The sequence below is a fragment of the Anoplophora glabripennis genome, unplaced genomic scaffold, assembly GCF_000390285.2.
Source record: "Anoplophora glabripennis isolate ALB-LARVAE unplaced genomic scaffold, Agla_2.0 scaffold288, whole genome shotgun sequence".
Taxonomy (NCBI): domain Eukaryota; kingdom Metazoa; phylum Arthropoda; class Insecta; order Coleoptera; family Cerambycidae; genus Anoplophora; species Anoplophora glabripennis.
Genome location: NW_019416427.1, coordinates 46038 through 68246, shown reverse-complemented (window position 1 = coordinate 68246; position 22209 = coordinate 46038). Strand labels below are relative to the sequence as shown.

Genomic DNA, 22209 nt, shown 5'->3' with positions numbered 1-22209 from the left:
TCTCCCATACTTCCAATCTTGTTTGTTCTGCTTTATTCAACGTCCACGTTTCACTGGCGTATGTAACTACTGGTCTTATCACTGTCTTGTACAGCCTTATCTTTGTTTGTCTAGAAACGTTTTTGTTTCTCAGTATTCTCTGCAACCCCGCTACACTTTTGTTTCCTAACATTATTCTGGCTTCGATTTCTTCCTCTATTTTCGGTCTTCTTCTAAATAAGGTTCCTAAATATGTGAAATGTTCAACTTCCTCAAATCTGTACGTTTTCCCTCTGTTTGTATCTACTTTCAGAAACTTGTCTTTTTGATATTCTTCTTCCGACCATTCCATGTACTTAGTTTTTGTCTCATTAATATATAGTCCCCTTTTAACTGACTGCTCATCTATTCTCCTTATTACCTCTTTTAGTTCTGCTTTATTTCTTGCTAACACTACAAGATCATCCGCAAATGCCAAACACTGATGTCTTTTATAGTAAATAAGGCCTGATCTATTAATTCCTGCATCTCTTATGACTTTTTCTAGCACTAAACTAAATAACACTGCTGATAATGGATCCCCTTGTCTGACGCCGTTTTTAACTTCGAACTCTTCCGTGCATCTATTGTTTACTTTTACTTTATTCTCTGTCTTTTTCAATGTTAGGCGTACCATGTTCCTTATCTTCTTGCTGATTTCTAATTCCTCTAAGACCTTATTAGCTCGCTTATTTTTATTTTGTCATAAGCTTGTTGGTAATCTACAAACAGAACTACTGTTGGCTTACCGTATTCGAAGCTTTCAGCCTGAATTTCTCGCAGAGTGAAAACTTGGTCTACTGTACTTCTTCTTTGTCTAAACCAGTATTTTATATGCTACATTCAGCAATGCTATTCCTCTGTAGTTTTGGCATTCCCCTCTATTCCCTTTCTTATGGATAGGGCTAATTTCTGCTTCCGTCCATTCCTTTGGCAGTTCTTCCTTTACCCAACATCTTTCTAGTACTTTCTGTAATTGGTCTGCTAGTTCATGTCCTCCATATTTAAATAGTTCGGCTGTTAATTTGTCACTTCCTGGACTCTTATTATTTTTCAATTTTGACAGTATCTCTTTAATTTCCTCTTTACTTGGCGCTGGCACCATATTGTCTCCTTCTATGTTGCTATTATTTTCTTCTTTTTCCGTATCATCGGTTTCATTTCCATTTAATAATTCTTCAAAATATTCTTTTCACCTGTTCAATATTTCGTTTTCTCCTGCCACTATCTTCCCATTCTTATCCTTATAAAATACTGGTCTTGGTTGATACCCCCTTTTCTCATTCTTCACTCCTTGGTATAAATTCCTAATATTGTTATTTCTTAAGTTTTCTTCTATTTGTTTTAATACCGTTTCATAATTTTTCCTTTTCTTATTTCTTAGCACCTTTTTAGTTTTCCTTCTTTGCTCTTCATATTTATTCTTTGCTTCCTCTGTTCCTTCTTGTAGCATCTTTTGTCTCAATTTTCTTCTAGTTTCTAGCTCCTCCTTACACTCATTATCAAAACATTCTTTTTCCTGTTTCCTCACTTTTTTCCTGTATTTTCCACCTGCTCTTACTATTTTTGTTTTTATTCCTGCCCACATTTCTTCTATAGTTGTCGTTTCATTAGTATTATTACTCTACTTAGATTGCTTTCATATTCTATTTTTTCCTCTCTGGTTCCTGGCCTAGCAAGTAGCAACTACTCTATTTCTTATTTTTTACTGTATGTACATACCTTCTACAATAAACATTGAAAATTATGTAGATAGTAATGTCATATATTTTTACTACTAAATTATCTTAGTAATCCTTGACTAAATTTATCTTATCAGCAATTCTATATATGATAATTTATTCAACATTTACAAACTTCTATTCTTTTTACAGAAAATAACTGTTCAACATGTTAAATGGCATACGGTAAGTTAGGCAATTGATCGTTAATTTTAAAAATTATAACTTACGCGTTACTTGTTAATACTGTTATGTAAAAAACTCAATCGTTTATTGGCAAGAAATATGCCATTAAAGGAAACAGTACAATTATTATAATTTAAATTTTATTCATTTAACAATGTTACTACAAACAGAATTGATAGATTAAAAAACATACTTTCTAAAAACAATCTAATCGATCTAATACAATGTAACCAATCTAAACGATCTAAAAATCTAAAAAATTTCGTTTCGGTTTCCGCCACTTCGTTAGCTTTATACAGGGTGGCCAAATGAAAACGAAACAGAGCCATTTTCAGGAACTGCGACAAGATTGTAGAAAAACGCTCAAACCCGTCGATTTTAGATTGAAGGGGGACATTCTTTGCTGGTATTTTTGACTCCGCCACTTTCACCCCCAAGCAAGGGTAAGCATCACCCCAAAATATATAAATGGCATTGGGGGTTGAGTAATATTTATTTTGAAAGCTCTTACAATTCTCTTTACAACAGACTTTAAATTTTATAATTCCGCCCAAAACTTATTAAGAATTTTGATTTTAAAGTTGAAACTTATGTACAAACAATTAGTAACGGTAAAAATGTCAGTCATTCGAGTTAAGTACGCCAATGGTATAAATTTAGTATTTCTTGCGTTACATTGGTTTTTGGCGATTTGTTATCACTTTCGTAAAAAAAAACAATTGTAAAAAACAGAAATGAATGCTATACACACACAATGAACGTAAAATTAGTGGATTCCAAATTATTTTCTAGTATTATTTGGAAGCGTTGGTTGGTAGTTTATTTAATTGTGTTTTTGAAAATTAAACACTATGGTTTATTCCATTGCGGAAAGGGTAGATATCATTTCGCTTTACTTTATGAACAATAAATGTGCGAATAGAACAGCTCAGCTATTTAATGAACAACATCAAGATCGACATGTCAGGAGGAAGTATGTTCTAGAGTTAGTAAAAAAATTTCAAGAGACAGGGAACGTAGCCAATAAAAAACGAGAAATTGAAAAACCTATAGTTAATGAAGCTAGTGAAGTTGCAGTTTTGGGACAAGTTCATCTTGATCCTACATTAAGTACGAGGCAGCTGGCATCTGTGTCTGGGATCAATCGAACTAGCATACAAACCATTTTGAAGAAGAATAAATTCCATCCATACAAAATACATTTAGTCCAGGAACTTCATGAGGATGATTATGACCGCCGTTTGCAATTTTGCGAAATAATGAGTGAGCGAGCAGGGAACGATCCACAGTTCCTTTTTAACATCTGTTTTTCTGATGAATGCAGTTTTTTCTTGAACGGGACGGTAAATCGTCACAATTGCCGCTATTGGTCCGATTCAAACCCAAGAGTTTTTCACGAGGTGCATACACAGCAACCGGAAAAATTAAATGTATGGGCTGGAATTTTCGGTGACCGGCTGGTGGGTCCTTTTTTTCTACCTGGTAATTTGACTGGCCAAATGTATTTGCAATTACTGGAAGACGCTATTGACCCTGCCTTGACTGATATTATTGAAAATGTTCCAGAGTATGATGAAGATCATTTGATTTTTCAACAGGACGGTGCTCCTCCGCATTATGCGTTAATTGTCCGTCAGTATTTGGACCAACGTTTTCTACGGAATTGGATTGGGAGAAGAGGCAGCATTGAGTGGCCTCCACGATCACCGGATTTATCGCCCCTTGATTTCTTTTTGTGGGGATACCTAAAAAGTAAAATCTATAAAACACAGCCAGCGTCGCTGGAAGATTTGCGTCAAAGAATCGTCGACGAATGCCGTCGAATCACTCCGGAAATGCTTCGGAATGTGCGCGAACGTTTCGAACAAAATCTTTATTCTTGTATGGAAGCGGGCGGTCATCAGTTTGAACATTTAATCAACTAAGTAGTAAGTAAGCAACTAAACATAATTTAAATTTTAAAATGTAAATTTTTTTCAAAGTATTGGGCGGAATTATAAAATTTAAAGTCTGTTGTAAAGAGAATTGTAAGAGCTTTCAAAAGAAATATTACTCAACCCCCAATGCCATTTAAATATTTTGGGGTGATGCTTACCCTTGCTTGGGGGTGAAAGTGGCGGAGTCAAAAATACCAGCAAAGAATGTCCCCCTTTAATCTAAAATCGACGGGTCTGAGCGTTTTTCTACAATCTTGACGCAGTTCCTGAAAATGGCTCTGTTTCGTTTTCATTTGGCCACCCTGTATAATGCAAGTACAATTTAAATAATTAATTTCAGTTCAGTATTCTGAAGAACGTGCATAATTATCCCTAAAAAAAACTGTACAACTTGTACAGCATTGAAACTTTTAAGTGTGGTCCTGTACTATTTATATTTTTATCTTAGGTATTATGTACCATTTACTTCAATAATTATTACCAATGATTTCGAATGATAGACAAGACAAAATTCCTAAAGGCTGATATTTCGGGAAACTACTATTATGTTTGTACATTATTTAGTCTTTTATGGGAGTAATATCTTTTATCCACAATTTAAAAATAAATCCAAATATTTTTCCATTAACCTTTATTTACAGATTGATCACGAACACTTCTACATTTTTTATCTCATTCAGAATTCGTTTTAACAAACTGATTAGCGCTTTCTCAAAATCTGTCGTAATTTTTAATAGGAAGCTGGTTTTGCGGTTATATTGTCATAATTAACTTGTTAGATAAGATAATGTATATATGTGTATCTACTTCAGTATCGCCTTGAGAACAGTGGGAAAAGTAACAATCGGCACCAAGATGAGCCGCCCGAAAGTGTTGGTTTCCAATCCGACCGTACCGCAAGTTGCATTTAACCTTCTACAGCAGTAGTAAGTAAACACTTAATTGTTATTACATGTGTTAGATAAGTTATTTTTAATTTTGATCACTTAATTTTGTATTTTGCCGCAAGTACAAATTAAATAAATACATCAACCATAAATACATAGTAACATTACAGTCAACCAAATACGTTTTATTTATTGTATTGTATTTTGGAACAAAACTATAATTAATTTAAGGTACTGAATAAACAGAATAAATGAATTCTTTTTCATGAAACATTTTTTCTTATTCTGTTAAAACACTTACTCGGAATTATAGTGATGTAAGCGTTGGTAAGTCTGTATTTAATAATACGGGAAATAAGACGATCATAAACCATAATCTTAATACATTAGACAAAGATTTAATTGCTTACTGTTGCTTAGTAGGTAACAATAATTTTTGGCCATATTTCGATGATAATTGTTTATAAGTATACCAAGTGTCTCAGTTATATTGTTCCAATGGCATATCCGTATTACTTAAAAAACCATAAATTTGAAATTTGGGGCATCTGATATACACCCAATCTACTTTAAATTGATTTCCGGTTTAACCGGAAACGACCGTAACTTGCAAAATTTGTATTTTCAAGATCTCTGTAAAAAATGATTTACAAATATTTTATTGAAGGTGAAAAATAGAAAAATATTCTTAAGTGAATTACAAAAAGATATTTTACAGGAACGGTAGATATATGACTCTCTTGACACCAAAGACTAACCGTGAGCAATAGAAAAGATACTAAAGAAAATCTTCAAAATGTTTTCCATTTGATTCAATGCAACACTTGGTTGGATGCAGAAGATCAGGAGTTAACAGTTTTAAAAGCTCCACACTCATTTCGAATTCTATTTTTTAAATCTTCCAAATTTGCAGGAGGCGTCTGGTATGCCCTATCCTACAAATATCCCATAGAAAATAATCTAATGGCGTTAGATCAGGTGCTCTTGCTGGCCATCTTATTGGTCCATACGTACTGATCCGCTTGTTAGGGAAAATTTGATTTAGATAATCAACTACAATTCTAGAATTGTGAGGGGGTGCCCCAATATACTGAAAATATATGTTGGCACGTATATTCAGCGGAACATTTTCAAGAAAACCTAGCTCTGAAGGAATTCTAAATATCACCAGTTAATGTTCTTTCATAAAACTTTGATCCGATAATGTACTCTTCGATCATGCCGCACCATACGTTAAATCCTCAAATTCTTTGAAAATTATTGTCTCTCTCATCCAATGAGGATTATCTAAACGACAGTAATGGCAATTGTGTCGATTGACAGATCCGTTATTATGAAAACGGTATTCATAGTCGCTAGCCATGCAAGAAACGCCAGTCTTCTTTCCTAATCTGGTTCTAATCCTTGATGCAGGTGGATTGTGGAAGGTTTGAATTTGCCGGATTTTAGGATTCGTTGAAAAGAAAAATGAGAGATATCGCATTCTGCTTCAATTTCTCGAATTGAAATATGTGGATTAAGTACACTTCTCAAAACACCAATACTGTGCTGTTCAACAGTTTTTCTTTTAAAAACCGTTTATTTTTTTGAGAAGCCCCCACATCTCGCTAAATTTGAAGTTAGACGTGTAAAGTACATAGCACTTGGCATACGTCTATCAGGATACCGCTCTTCGTAAACACGGAAGGCAGGTATGATACCTGCTATTTCACGAAATATTACAATTTGTTGAAATTTGAAGAAAAATATACAGGGTGTTTTAAAATTAAAAAGTTATGGTCGTTTCCGGTCAAACCGGAAGTGAAAGAATTTTAAAGTTAGACACAATTTAAAGAAGTTTTTTTTTAAGTAATGGGGATATGCCATTGCAACAATACAAGTGAGACATCTGGTATATAGGGTGCCTTAATGGACCTACAGAACCAAGTGTCGTTGCGATGGTACCAATATGACGCAGCCTACTATGATTTTTATTTTGAGAAATGTTTTTTTTTTTTTGTGGTTTTTTTATTGGACTGTCTGACAACGTAACTTAATTCAGTGCCCTTCGACACCTCAAGTTTTAATATTTTGTAGTTCACTTAAACTCAGATATTCCAAAAAAAAATCTAACTTGATTTTAGAAAAATTGTTCCCTCAAAACATATTATAGCAGGCCACGTAGTAGCTCACGATGGCACGTGGTTCTGTAGATTCATTAAGACCATACAATATTTGTTGAGATAGAATTCCAAGAAAATTGTCGGAGCTACTGTAACAGTTTACCGCGATAGGTGCGTGCCTTGAAATTTTCCGCCAATATCTTTCTACCTCGGGTGTCGGATAAGGGCGGCAGGGGCGTAGAAATGTTGGACAAAAATATAATTATTTTCAAAACAAGTTTTGTCGCTACCCAAGGTAGATTTTAAAACGCGCCTTGTATATTTTTTCGAGTGTTTGAATAAAAACGAAATTGCCTATAATATTTTCCAAACAGAGGAATAAACCTTATTTTTGCATTTTTGAAATTATCCAAATTTTTCAGTAGCATGTACCTACCTACGAAATGTATTTTATTTACTATATGAAAAGATATATTGGTCTGTATTCTTTTGACAACTGGAACGTGTTCAAATAATAAGCAGTTTGCATGAATATTTAATTACTGTTAGAATTGCACAAATTTAGATACCAGTCTATAGCCCACGCTACAACTTAATTATCACGTAAAAATTTAAATGTTGTCACGTGATCACACATTATGACGTCATTTAGTGCGATCGTGAACACAATCTGCTTTTCAACTTGTTGCCGTCTGGTCTACAATTTCCATGCAAACGAGACGAAACAAAGAAACACGCATGCGGGGAGACTCGAAATAAAGTAAATTTGGCTGTCTCTACACAATTATTAGCGTCGTTCATCTTCTCGATTCTCAATCGCACTAAATGACGTCACAAATTAACGCGACGTCAAACATTCATTTAAAAAGTTTTAGTGATTTTTAGTGATAGTTAATACTAGTAATGACTAATTACAATGACTAAAATTTTTATATAAAGTTTAAAATATTATTAAAAATATTATTAGAGTTTAAAATATTATTAAGAATGTATGCGTTGTTTATGAGACATCCATCAATAACTTTTGACATAGGTAAGCCCACTTTTAGAAAAGTCACACCGTAATATTGTAAGAGTTCAATTAAAAGCCTTTTTTCCCTGAAAACCGTCCACACTAGGATGTTCTAACAAGAGTACATTGTTTTTAGAAAATAAAATTATACATTAGAAATTGGAGCCCGAATGGTAAAAAACCTAACCTTAAAAAAATTTAAAATTTTTAATTTTAAATTAAAAATTAAACTTAAAATGTAATAGGAATGTAGCATAACTAGCGCCCTCTATGAAATAGCGAAAGAATAATTAGACCGACGTATTTGGCGTCGTTTAAAAACCCCGGAATACTAAATTTCATAAAAATATTCTGACCGTTTGGAAATTTCCCTAAAAATTCTATTTTATTTTGTCGCTCTGTATCTCAAAAACAAGAGGAGATAGACAACGGCATTGAACAATTTTAAAATTAATTTTGTTNGAAATTGCCTATAATATTTTCCAAACAGAGGAATAAACCTTATTTTTGCATTTTCGAAATTAACGAAATTTTTCAGTAGCATGTACCTACCTACGAAATGTATTTTATTTACTATATGAAAAGATATATTGGTCTGTATTCTTTTGACAACTGGAACGTGTTCAAATAATAAGCAGTTTGCATGAATATTTAATTACTGTTAGAATTACACAAATTTAGGTATAGTCTATAGCCCACGCTACAAAATTATCACGTAAAAATTTAAATTTTGTCACGTGATCACGCATTGTGACGTCATTTAGTGAGATCGAGAACACAACCTGCTTTTCAACTTGTTGCCGTTTGGTCTACAATTCCCATGCAAACGAGACGAAACAAAGAAACACACATGCGGGGAGCCTCGAAATAAAGTGAATTTGGCTGTATCTACACAATTATTAGCTTCGTTCATCTTCTCGATTCTAAATCGCACTAAATGACGTCACGAATTAACGCGACGTCAAAGTTTTAGTGATTTTTAGTGATGACTAATTACAATGACTAAAATGTTTATATAAAGTTAATTAGAGTTTAAAATATTATTAAGAATGTATGCGTTGTTTATGAGACATCCATCAATAACTTTTGACATAAGCCCACTTTGAGAAAAGTCACACCCTAATATTGTAAGAGTTCAATTAAAAGCCTTTTTTCCCCGAGAACCGTCCACATTAGGAAGTTCTAACAAGAGTACATTATTTTTAGAAAATAAAATTATACATCAGAAATTGGAGCCCGAATGGTAAAAAACCTAACCTTAAAAAAATTTGAACTTAAAATGTCATAGAAATGTAGCATAACTAGCGCCCTCTATGAAATAGCGAAAGAATAGTTAGACCGGCGTATTTGACGTCGTTGAAAACCCCGGAATACCAAATTTCATAAAAATATTCTGACCGTTTGGAAAAATTCTTAAAAATTCTATTTTATTTTGTCGCTCTGTGTCTGGAAAACAAGAGCGATAGACATATAGTTCATAAGACAAAAAAATCTTATTTTTTGTCGTATTATAACCCTCTATATTTACGGGAGGTCTTTCTGAAACACCTTATATATGCAAGTCTCCCATTATGAAACACACAGTATTTATAAAGATATGTTTCATAAACCTATTTTTTGAACAATTTTAAAATTAATTTTGTTCCCAATTCTTATTTAAATATATCAGTTTGTCTTGATGTAAAATATCTTTTTATGTTTCATGTCAACCTTGGAATTCCCATTAAAACTAGAACAAATATTGCAGTTATAAGGAGTGCCATTATCCTCTCCCCAGCCTATCAGTTTGATAGCATGAAATCCTGTAGTAAATCAATCTATCGGCTGATACACACCTGAAACAAAATAATAATTATAAATGTCAGCGTAATGTAAGAAAAACACATGACGATAAATTCCAATCTTCTGATGCGTAGACACATCTTTTTATTTTTTCAGCTTGGAGTTTTCTATGTTTATTATACAGGGTGTATCCTAAGTCTATGTCATAAATTAAGAGGGTGATTCCTTGAGTCATTTTAAGGCTAAAAGGCTTAGTAAACCTGGGCCCTAAGGTTACTGTTTCTAAGATAGAGGGCATTAAAATTTTTGAAAAATCAAATTTTTCAATTATCTCTGAAATTGTTTGACTTAGATTGACGAAATTATGTAACTAATTAAAGGTAATAATTAGGTATATCTCTATATAAATCTGACAACCACTGGCGGAGATTCAAGGGATCTTTGTCATTAAAACCCTCTGAAAAACTACGCCACTGGATTTTCAGAAAAATTAATAGGCGTGTTTAATTAACTGTCATATATGTAATAAAAAAGATCTCTTACATTTTCGTCCCACAATAAACCATTTTCGAGTTATAATTTTTTTTGTTCGTATTTAATTTTAAAATAATTTGTAATAGGCTTCAAAAACATTAACGCCCTCTATCTTGGAAACCAGTAACTTTAGGGTCCTGGTTTATTAAGGCTTTTGGGCTTAAAATGACTTAAGGAATCACTCCCTCAATTTATGACATAGACTTAGGATACACCCCGTATAAACATTTGAAATGTGCTTCATCCAAACTGCATTAATGTAAAATACATATGTTATATTGAAATTACTAATTTCTTGAAATTAACCTTGGGAACCTTTTACCTTTGTAAGTTAGGAAAACTACGACGAATAAAATTAAATAGTAATTAATGATTAATGTATTACTAGGATTTTGTGTTGTGCAAAATTGAGTCCGTATTAATAAGTGAGTAAAAGTAAGAAATAATTATTTCAAGATGTATAATATAAATTATAAGTATTTAATTTTTGAAATATTTAAATTGTTTGCGAGCTTACTTGTAAAATTATTTATTTAGTATACCTGAATACTTTTGTGCTGTTAAATCTAAACGCCGCGCGTCGCAACCAGCGTCGTAGCTAAAGGCTGGCCCCGCGGGGGTGGCTGCCAGTAGTATTCTTTCTCTTCCTACAAAATAAGTTTTTTAATTAGAGATTTCTTAGGAACCGTAATATGTCATGCTATATGAAATCTCGATGGAAAATGTTACTTTCTCCTTTATTGTTATTTATCGGTTAAATCTATATTTATCTTGTAAAATTACAGACGTGCATAAATAAAGTGTCAGATATAGATTTAATCGACAAATATAATTGACACTTGAAAATGCCGACCTTAAATTCAAATGTCTGTGTCCCCGTATCTTAATTTCTCTTAAATTATTCTCTGTTAAGTTTTAATAAATATCTCAATATTCAATTTCTTTTTTTTTTTAGTTGTGAGATTATACAAATTGAAAATGATACCACTAAGGAAGAAATATTATCCAAAGTTAAAGGAGTGGACGCAATTTATTGGGCATCTCGTCTAAAACTAGATAAAGATATTATTGAAGCAGCAGGTAAATTAAATTTAGTTCATAAAACTAATAATATAAATATTATTACATATATTATACATTCACGACTGTAGATACCTATATAACTTTTCAACAGTAGAAAGAAAATGTGTTCCTATATTTTATAAGTTTCATTCAGATTGAAGATTAAGTGTTACTTACCCTCTATTTTTTTATATGCACAAAAAAACATTTACACTATTTTTTAAATGACCCAGACAAGGTACAACATCAATATTCTTTAACTAGTAAAAGCGTTAAGTGAACCTTTTTTGAAATAGTTGAATTATCTACTAAATAGTATAAATTTTAACAAACAATTTTTAAGAGATTTTAAAAAAGATTTACCTCAGCAGTAATTTAAAAAAATGATGTCCAACCAATCCCAGTAACTTCCTTCCTTGTTCTAGCAAGTATTTTTAAAATTTGTTTCAATATTTCCCAAAAACTATCCATTCAAATTTTATTTTTTTTTATACCGTTGATAAAGACAATCCTTTCAAATATGATAGCGCTCTATCCCTGTATACTATTCAAGAAGATTAAAGCTGTTTCTGAAAGGTGCTGTCATTATAAATGAACCTTATTGTTAAGACCTAGATTTAAAATGTTTCGTGCACTTATAAATCCTATTTGCTGCAGGTCCTCAAATGAAAACAGTTGGAACTATGTCAGCTGGTTACAACCATATCGACGTCGAAGAACTAAAGAAGAGAGGAATTAAGTTAGGCAATACACCGCTTGTTCTAGATGATGCTGTTGCTGACGTTGCAGTTCTCTTAGCTTTGGCAGCGTCAAGAAGACTTCATGAAGGAAGACTGAAAATTGAAAAGTAAATGAAATTAATTGTTTATACTTAGGAATTTACAAAATTTAAATCAATCCTCTACTATAACTTTCTAGTAGACTCCAGAGTGACTCCTTCTTAATGCCTCCAGCTTCCAATGTTTCTTTTTCGAGCATTAAATATCGTAAATAGCTCCTTCTTATGCCAAAACCTGTACAATCTGCTTCTACCAGGCTAGTATTATTAAGATTAAAAACTTCTTGGTTTATCTCTTTTCAGAGGTTTTTTCTCACCGCCTGTGATTCTTATGATTCACCCATACCTACATGAATTACGCTACGCCTCTGGAGGGGTATGGATAAGCCTACTTTGGTTAACTCATCCGCCTTCTCATTGCCCCGATATCCCTCATGTCCAGGTATCCATGCTAGGATGGATTGTTTACCTTCTAGCTTTACCAAAACATCCAATCAATCTCATATCATATCAAACCAGGTTGATTTTAATAAGAGGTATCTTTTCTCAATCCTTCCTTCCTAATATCACTACTCTTTTGGAACCTGTACTTAACAAAATTAAGCTTTGGTATGCAAATTCATTAGTGATAACTAATTTTAAATTAGGTTGCCAGAGAAAGGAAAATAGGAATCTAAATTTGTTTCTCCAAGATATCATAAAAGTTGTCAAAGCTGTAAAATATTTGAAGTCAATCCTCATTTAATAAATTGGTTTAATTAAATATATTTTCATATGACTCCATCTTTTAGTGACGATTGGAGACCACATAACCAATGGATGTTAGGTCAAGATATTGCAGGTTCAACAGTGGGCATCATTGGACTGGGAGGTATTGGTCAAGCAATTGTAAAACGGTTGAAGCCCTTCATGGTGAAGCAGTTCATTTACACAGGACACAGAGAAAAAGAAGAAGGTAAGTCTGATAAGTCTGATATTTCTCAGTTGCAACTTTCACTTCTCATAATTTTATGTACCAATATAACTGGCATCTCTAAATTCTTAACAGAGATGTGAATCTTGTACTTTTTCGGCACCATGATGAAATGTGAGTTGATGAATGCTTCCATCTCAATATTTCTTCCTAGTTGAGCGGTGGACTACGTGTGTTGTTTATTAAACAATTCATGCTATCTAATGCTTTTCCCCAATTTAATATCACACTCTTCTATAAATGTATTTATGTATTTTGTTAATTTTAGGTAAGCAATTAGAAGCGAAATTTGTATCGCTGGATACGTTAGCAAAAGAAAGTGATTTCGCTATAGTCTCCTGCCCATTGAACTCAGAGACCGAGGGAATGTGTAACGCTGACTTCTTCTCCAAAATGAAGAAAACTTCCGTGTTTGTCAACATAAGCAGAGGACAAGTTGTAGATCAACCGGCTCTTGTCAAAGCACTTAAAGAAGGCCAGATATTTGCAGCTGGGTTAGATGTTATGACCCCAGAACCTTTGCCTTCAAGTGACGAATTACTGAAACTACCAAATGCCGGTACGTAAATATTTCTTAATATATTTCATACATCATACATTTATAAGAAAGTACAAAGCTAAAACATGATTATGAAAAATAGTCATTAAACATCAAACCTTCATATTTCAACTTATAATCCTTGTTACATTATCTTATGAAACTTATAAAATATTTATGTTAGACAAGAATCATGAAGACGAAATATTTTTATTACAATAATAGGAAATTTTCTTGTCATTTCAAAACAGTATGTATTATACCTTTGTTTTCTATCAACAGAATACTCTGTAGATTTTGACATATTTTGCATTTTTAAATTCGGCACATATTTTTAGTTATGATGTAAGCATATTATATTTACTTTTTTACAAATAGTGCTTTGAAAGAAATATATCAAATTATTATAGTCCACGGGCCCACGTACAATGAAGTAAAATGATTACCAGCAAGCTCTAACTTTGCGTGCAGCTTTAAGACTATGAGGAAAATTCAACAGTGGTAAGTTTTCCTGTGATTTTCAGGAAAACATGTCAATCTGGCATAAACATGGAATGTTATGACCAGCACTTTTTTTTTAAGTTTAAATGAAAGATATATTTTTTTAAACCTCCCCAAAAAATTTGTCCGACAAAACTGTTGGTATTTTGAGTTTGTCCCCCACCAAATATGTCGATTTGGTGACATTATGGTTGGTGACAATCAGCAAGCTGATTTTTCTGGGAGGGATTGGTAATAAGATTTGAAATGAAAGTATCTTATTGTCCGACAAAATTCTTGAGATGTTTTTGCAGTCCGACGCCCCGAAGATGTTGACGACAACATGGTTGGTGATAACCAGCAATTTGGTGTTGATTTTTTTCTCTAATAATTGAAATGTATAACACAATAATATACTTGTCCACCAAAGAGATTGGAAAATTTCCTGAAAAATTGGAAAAATCACTATTTTTATGGTACCTAATGTTCATTCCGCTATAAAATAATAAATGAAAAAATAAAGAATAAATAAGAAAATTATCTTGTTAACAGGAGCAACAGAAATTGAAATTCATAAATAATTATGTCTAACTAATTTAATTAATCTCCATCAAAATGATTTCTTTGTTCAAAAAACTTATATGTATGTTTTATTTTATAAACTATTGTAACTATTTTATAAAAAATGGTAACTGTACAATTAATGCATAAATTTTTGCTTGTGTTTTTTTAAATTAANTTGCAGCTGGGTTAGACGTTATGACCCCCGAACCTTTGCCTCCAAGTGACGAATTACTGAAACTACCAAATGCCGGTACGTAAATATTTCTTAATATATTTCATACATCATACATTTATAAGAAAGTACAAAGCTAAAACATGATTATGAAAAATAGTCAAATCAAACCTTCATCTTTCAACTTATAATCCTTGATTCATCATCTTATGAAACTAAAATATTTAAGTTAGACAAGAATCATGAAGTCGAAATATTTTTATTACTATTTTAGGAAATTTTCTTGTCATTTCAAAACAGTACTTAATAAGACAATTGCATTTCGTAAGTATGTATTATACCTTTGTTTTCTATCAACAGAATACCCTGTAAAATTTGGCATATTTTGCATTTTTAAATTCGGCACATATTTTTGGTTATGATGTAGCATATTATATTTACTTTTTTTACAAATAGTGCTTTGAAAAAAATATATCCAATTATTACTTCTTATGACAAATTGGGCAATGGTTCAGTTAAATTTTCATTGACATTGTCAAAGTTTAAATAAGTAAAAATCATAGACCTAGTAAACTATGGACTGGCCCTAGAAAGAGAGGTCAATCGCGCTGATGTGTGCAAGGCAGCTGAAGCTAGTTGAGGCAAATACCGGTAAAACAAATGATGGTACACGGGTATACCGGTACAAAATGCCGTAAACAAACTTTGAAGTAAATGTCATGTATTGACATTATTGATTGATTTCATGAATTTTTGTGTGATTTTATTAGTGTATATGAAAGATTCGTAAAAACTAAATATGGTGCAATCGTGTTCTGCGATAAATTGCGTAAAGAGACGTTTAAGTGGAGAAAACATTAAATTTCATAGGTAGGAAAGAAGTTATGATGGGACCAACATGTTTATAATTTTCGCATCTTTCTGAAAATAATGACCAAGTAGAGTTTTGTCTCTGATGATAACTTATTAGATTATATTATTTCCCCCATCCTCAAAATAAAATGTCATTTTAACGTCAAAATTTTGCCGCTTTAAATGTGTTACTCTTCAAATTATTTTTTAACATCAAACCGAATATAAAGAAATAGTTTTAACTGAAATGTACTTATAATGTCCTCCAGCAAAAATTCTCTTCAAATAATATGTTGAACGAAGAAAGACATCGACATAGTTTCAATTTATAGAGTTCTGCAAAGCAAGAAAATATGAAATATTTGAAATAACTACGTCAGAAGAGCTTGCAGTAATTTTAACCGATCGAGTTTACGATATGAGGAAAATAAATGGAGAAATACATAAATAAGGCATTATAAAAACTATTTGGAATTTTATAGCTAAAACAATTCAAATATTGTACTTTAATTAGGCACGGTGTGCAGGAAGCAAATTTTATTCAAACGAAAATGTCGAGAAAAACTGCTTATGCAGGGGGTTTGCTACTTATAAATACATGCAGAATCGATAGTTTTTAAAATCTGATTATATCATTTTAAGCTTTTTTTGTAAAAAATGTAAAAACNTTTAAGCCAAATTTGGCATGACATCTTATAAGTTACCATTTTTCCTAGAAGTCCCGCAAACAACCAATGGCGGAGTTATGGGGACTCAGACTCATTAAATTATAAAAAAAATTAATACGGCCCTACTGAAAATAAAAAATGATGCTATTTTTAGATAGAACAGTTTGTTATTGTCAAAAAGTGTACATTCACTTTTTTTCTTAACTCATAGCTTCATGGCAAAATTGATTTTTTGCAAGGGTGCTTCTATGCATAAGCAAGTAGTTAATGGAAAAATTTAACTAAATACATATATGAAAATCATAATTCAGTGTAAACCTTTAGTAGTAATTATTGAATATAAAATTGTAAATTTAATAAACATGTTTTTTCAAGTTTATATACTTATACATAAGACATATAATACATATAACACTATATATTACTATTTTTGGTTGAACAACTTAAATATTTAAGGATGAAAAAGATACAACTGCTTTTTTCAATTTTGGTAAATATGCTGGATTATTCACTGATTTAACTTTTCTTCGATTCCAATGTTTTAAAAATTTCTTATGAATAGATTCTCCTGCCTGCTCTGACCAGATACAAAGTCCATCTCCATTTAGATATTCCAGGCAGTGTGTAAGATGCTCTATAGTAGGATCATATTCGATGCAAAGTAATAAATCATTGCCTGTCAAGGGAACCAATGAAGTACGCTTTTAAGGGTTTTACAAACTGAATAATTTCTTTATACATTATGAAGGGACGAGGGGATCAGTTCAGGTCTGGCACCCTTGTTCCTACAAAAATTCCTTTATTCTCATAAACTATTTATTTTAAATGTAATTTATTATAAATCCAATTTGTTTCCTAAATTCCACATATGTACTACATTTTACCTCTGTACGCGCCACTGTTGTTTACTTGTTTTTTGGAAGCGCTCTCTAATTGACGGCAAAGCTCGCCAGGTTAGTATTTGACGTATAACCGACCAGTTCGTACACTCGATGCACCTGGGCGACTACAGCTACTACCAGAACATAGTGCGTAAGCAGCGGTATTTCAGATTTTACATTAAATTTCATTTTAAATTTGAAATGATTTATCTTACGCCTCCTAAAAATGATGACACGATTTTCCTTTGATAAAAGACAGACAACTTTTTGCTCTACTTTGCATCGAATACGATCCTACTATATATTACTATTTTTGGTTGAATAACTTAAATATTTAAAGATGAAAAAGATACAACTGCTTTTTTCGATTTTGGTAAATATGCTGGATTATTTATTGATTTAACTTTTCTTCTATTCCAATGTTTTAAAAATTCCTTATGAATAGATTCTCCTGCCTGCTCAGACCAGATACCAAGTCCATCTCCATTTAGATATTCCAGGCAGTGCGTAAGATGCTCTAGTGTTACATGAACTTTTAAGGTTTTTGAAAGTTCGGTAGGTTCAAAAATTGTTTTCAATTCTTTGACGTATTTTTCGAGATTATCGCCCTTCTTTGCACTTTTAAAAAGAGCTAAACAGTGCCATAGCACTATAAATTTACCATTGTTAGAAGAAAATGATGATGTTTGTGTGATAAAAAAGTGCATCATTCCAGAATTGCATGTTATGCAAGGATTCGTCAACCTCTTATTTTGTGACGGATTAGTTCCAATCCTTGGTAGAGAAAAGGCACTTATTTGACCAAAGAAGCTTAATCTTACACAAGAAAGTAATCATGGTGAAACGTTTGAAGGGAATTCCTGTCGTACTCTTTTGGAAAAGGCGGATAAATTAGATGATCCTTCTATATACATATAGTAACGTAGGAATTTTAAGTTTGGTTCCGTTTATTAATACACTTAAAATTAAAGAAGGGCGATAATCTCGAAAAATACATCAAAGAATTGAAAACAATTTTTGAATCTACCGAACTTTAAAAAAACTTAAAGTTCATGTAACACTAGAGCATCTTACGCACTGCCTGGAATATCTAAATGGAGATGGACTTGGTATCTGGTCTGAGCAGGCAGGAGAATCTATTCATAAGGAATTTTTAAATCATTGGAATAGAAGAAAAATTAAATCAATAAATAATCCAGCATATTTACCAAAATTGAAAAAAGCAGTTGTATCTTTTTCATCTTCAAATATTTAAGTTATTCAACCAAAAATAGTAATATAGTGTTATATGTATTATATGTGTTATGTATATATGTCTTATATATAAGTATATAAACTTGAAAAAAATATGTTTATTAAATTTACAATTATTACTGCGAAAGGTTTACAAGGAATAATGATTTTCATACATGTATTTATTTAAATTTTTCCATTAACTACTTGCTTATGTAAACATATATATAATGTGTATGGGTGGGTAAGTCAGTATGTGTGTGCCTAGTTATATACATACTTACATATTTACGCATAAATATAATTTTTATATTATTCTCATACGATCAATTATCACTGTTATTATGCATTTACATTTTTTTACCAAAAAAAGCTTAAAATGATCTAATCAGATTTTAAAAACTATAGATTCTGCATGTATTTATAAGTAGCAAGCCCCCTGCATAAGCAGTTTTTCTCGACATTTTCGTTTGAATAAAATTTGCTTCCTGCACACCGTGTAGGACAGTAATATAATAAACCCTTTTACATACGTACACTACTGGAAAAAAAAAAATTTGTTGTCTTTTAGTCTCTATATTATTTTTATAAAGTCTTTGAATACGGTTCAACAGAAAAAAGGGGTAAGGAATCGAGTATAGCTAGCTGATTGGTTAAATTAAATGTAGCGCGCTGCAATCAAAATTCTGCGAACGAAGCTTAAGCCCTTACTAGCTCCATCTCTCTCGCACACGTCTGAGCGATTGCCGTTTATATAGGCTAAATGACAGTTGGGCGAGTCCAGTAGTTTATAAGGTCTATGGTAAAAATGCAATTTTCACGTGAAGAACGAGATGTAATTTTAATTGGCATCTGAACTTTGACATTTTGACAATAAAAATTCGCATCTATCAGGCCACACATTTGGCCACCAATGATCGGCACTAACAAATTATTACGGTTTATTCACCAAAGTGGGGAATAATTTTCTGGTAGCTAATGAAGTAGCTCTAATGACGTTTTTTAAATTAATCTTGCATCATGAGTTGATGACAAGAGGCTATGCTATATCACAAAATAGTAAATTTAAGTAGACAACAATTATGTCGTTCTTTTTCACCAGTTTAATATCATCTAACGTTGACTGAAATATTACAGAATATTTCAGTCAAGGCATCTAGTTATAATCCAATAAAGTTGTGCTCGGCAAAAAAAAATCCAAACAGGATGATTTTTTCAGGGTTGCTTGAGGACTGAGTATCCAACTAAAAGATCATACTCGAACACCTGGTATGACTTGAGCTTAATAAAAGTTGTAGAGGAATTCTGAAAAACTATTCCTTATAATTTTTTTTTGTATCTCTTAATACTTAACGAGTTACTGTGCATTGTGTTACGCTGCACGCTGTCTTGTAAACATGTTTTTGCAGAACCAAAAAAGAGCCAGCTCTAGCAGAGCTTCTAAACCTTATTTCATGCCAATACGGTACACCCTGTAGAGCAGCTTGTAGTTGTACAAAAGCAGCGTAATGTGCAAACACAGCGCTGGCGAGATTTGCGATAACGCACAACCATTGCCATTATCTGAATTTGGAAATGACAGCGATGATGACGATATCGATGACGACCCTGAAAACAGTACATCGCGTACCCAGGATGATAGTTCAAACATCGATCCGGACGCGACCGACGTTGAGAAAGAGATGAATTCACCTGAGCCTTCCAGGAAATGAGAACTGAGTTGATGATTTTCATGGAGATAGTGAATTATTTATAAATGCACTGTAACATGTTAAAAGTAATGGAGATAATAAAAAAAATTATAATGCAAAATTTTGGAGCATTTACTCCTATCCAACTTTTATTAAAGTTATATTTAAAAATATATTTAGGACCAGTCCTGTGGTAAACGAATTTTTTAACATATAATGCGCAGTAACTCGTTAAGTATTAGAGATATAAAAAAAATATGAGGAAAAGTTGTTCAGAATTTGATCCTCTACAACTTCTATGGAGGTCATTTTGCTCTAAAAAAATGTTTAGGAAACGACCCCCTTTCGAAAGTCGTACCAGGAGTTCGAGTGTCATCTTTTGCTTGGATACTCAGGAGTCAGTCCCCAAACAACTCTGAAAAAATCATCCTGTTTGGATTTTTTTTTATAAAATGATATCCTTATTGGATTATTAAGGTGGCCATATCCCTGGCAGAGAAATAGTCAAATTTCTGACGTTTTTAGGTACTGAAATCTTGAAAAGTAAAACGTGTAGAACAAAAGTAAGCACAACAATAAAATCCTTGGTGTTCTGTTTATTCATTGTTACTATTTAAATTTACTCAAATAAAATAATAACTAAAAAAAGCGTTTGTAAAACGCGCGTTTGCTGTTATTCTAACCTCACATTTTAAGAATTATTTTCACGTACTAAATAAAAGTAAACAATTTTATATGTAGGACTAAGCAAGTAAATGTTATAAGAATATTTACATGTGGAGTTATATATAAAAAAGTTAGTATTTTCGTATATTTCAGTACATAAAACCTTGATAGTTTGATCGTTGTTTTGCACCTGTTTATTCGTTTTACTGCGGCGTCTTTGAAAATACTCAGGTGGCATGACATAACATTCCTATTATTTGATAAGCTTTAGATTATTCAGTTATTAAATGTATGAAATTATTTGCCTTTGTGGAAAACACTATTTAAAGAATACGACGCCCTTAAGCTCAAGCGGACTAAGACCATCTTGATAGTACATTTCCAAACTCATTACACTTTATTGACAAGCCTATGGAAAATTTTTGTAAAACCTTAATGTGCTCGTAGAAATAAGACTAAAAAAAATTTGATTAGCAAAAAAATTGTCAGAAAAATAAAAAGTTAGAAATAACATCTTTCATGAAAAAGTTAAAAATCAATTTATTCTTTACATTTTATTGAAAAACCTTTAAAAACTCATTTAAGTTATATCCACAGTTATGGCTACTATTTAAAAGGGCTTATAAGTGGAAGAGGCTTTAAAGAAAATTTTCAAGTTAAGGTGTAGTTGGTATAATTTTTACTGAGGGTGGCCACTTACTCTATATGACAAGTAACTTGGACGTTCTGGTGACTATATCTCTCTCGCTGAACGTGATTGGCCCACGACTGATCCTCTCTACATACCCGAGATAGGAACAGCCAATTATATTCGGCGAGAGCGAAATAGCTATGAAGTTATCTCTCTACGCCTTATAACGCTCCGTTAGGAGTTACCTCCGGCAGTATATGCTCGAAGAATTATCACAACATTTTTGAGATATTATTAGTAATAATATTTTTTTCTTTTATTTCAGTCATTATACCACATTTAGGAAGTGCAACGAAAAAAACAAGAGATGCCATGGCTGAACTGACGGCCCAAAATGTTTTGAGAGGATTAGGAGGAGAAGAAATGTTTACCCCAGTTGTTTAAAGGCAGCATTTAACTATATTTTTCAAACCATAAAGTGACGCATACTTTCAAAGCAATAGATATTGTGTAATTTTTATTGGGAAAACGCTTGAACGCATTGATTTTTATTATTATGTAGTTGTTTTCTGGCAAAGTATTAAATCTTTTCCTTCAAAACTTTGTTAATTATTAAAAACATTGTTTTTATTATTAAATATTTTTATCCACGACTATTGTATAATGCACCCATTATACGTCTGTTTGCTCGACCTCAATAATACCCCCAATCACTACTGTCAGATGCTTCCTTAATTTAGCTATAATATTATATTGTTCTGCTACAAACAATCCGTTTTTAAAATTTTATCGTGTAAACCACTAAATATTTTCAATTCAGTGCTGTACATATAAAAAAAAA

At 32.1% G+C, this 22209-nt stretch overlaps 1 protein-coding gene across 2 annotated transcripts in view; it reads left to right on the top strand.

The window, feature by feature from the left end:
• Window positions 1-21987, top strand: part of LOC108906162 (glyoxylate reductase/hydroxypyruvate reductase) — a 33665-nt gene extending 11678 nt beyond the window's left edge. The window contains exons 2-8 of one of the 2 annotated variants that reach the window (XM_018709359.1): window positions 1893-1925; window positions 4675-4788; window positions 11135-11259; window positions 11899-12088; window positions 12811-12974; window positions 13261-13551; window positions 21694-21987. In XM_018709359.1, the coding sequence (XP_018564875.1) occupies window positions 1909-1925; window positions 4675-4788; window positions 11135-11259; window positions 11899-12088; window positions 12811-12974; window positions 13261-13551; window positions 21694-21812 (1020 nt within the window). In that variant the 5' untranslated portion in view covers window positions 1893-1908 and the 3' untranslated portion in view covers window positions 21813-21987. The remainder of the gene's footprint in view (window positions 1-1892; window positions 1926-4674; window positions 4789-11134; window positions 11260-11898; window positions 12089-12810; window positions 12975-13260; window positions 13552-21693) is intronic. The other variant, XM_018709360.2, reaches the window with a different exon arrangement.
• Window positions 21988-22209: the final 222 nt, after the last annotated feature.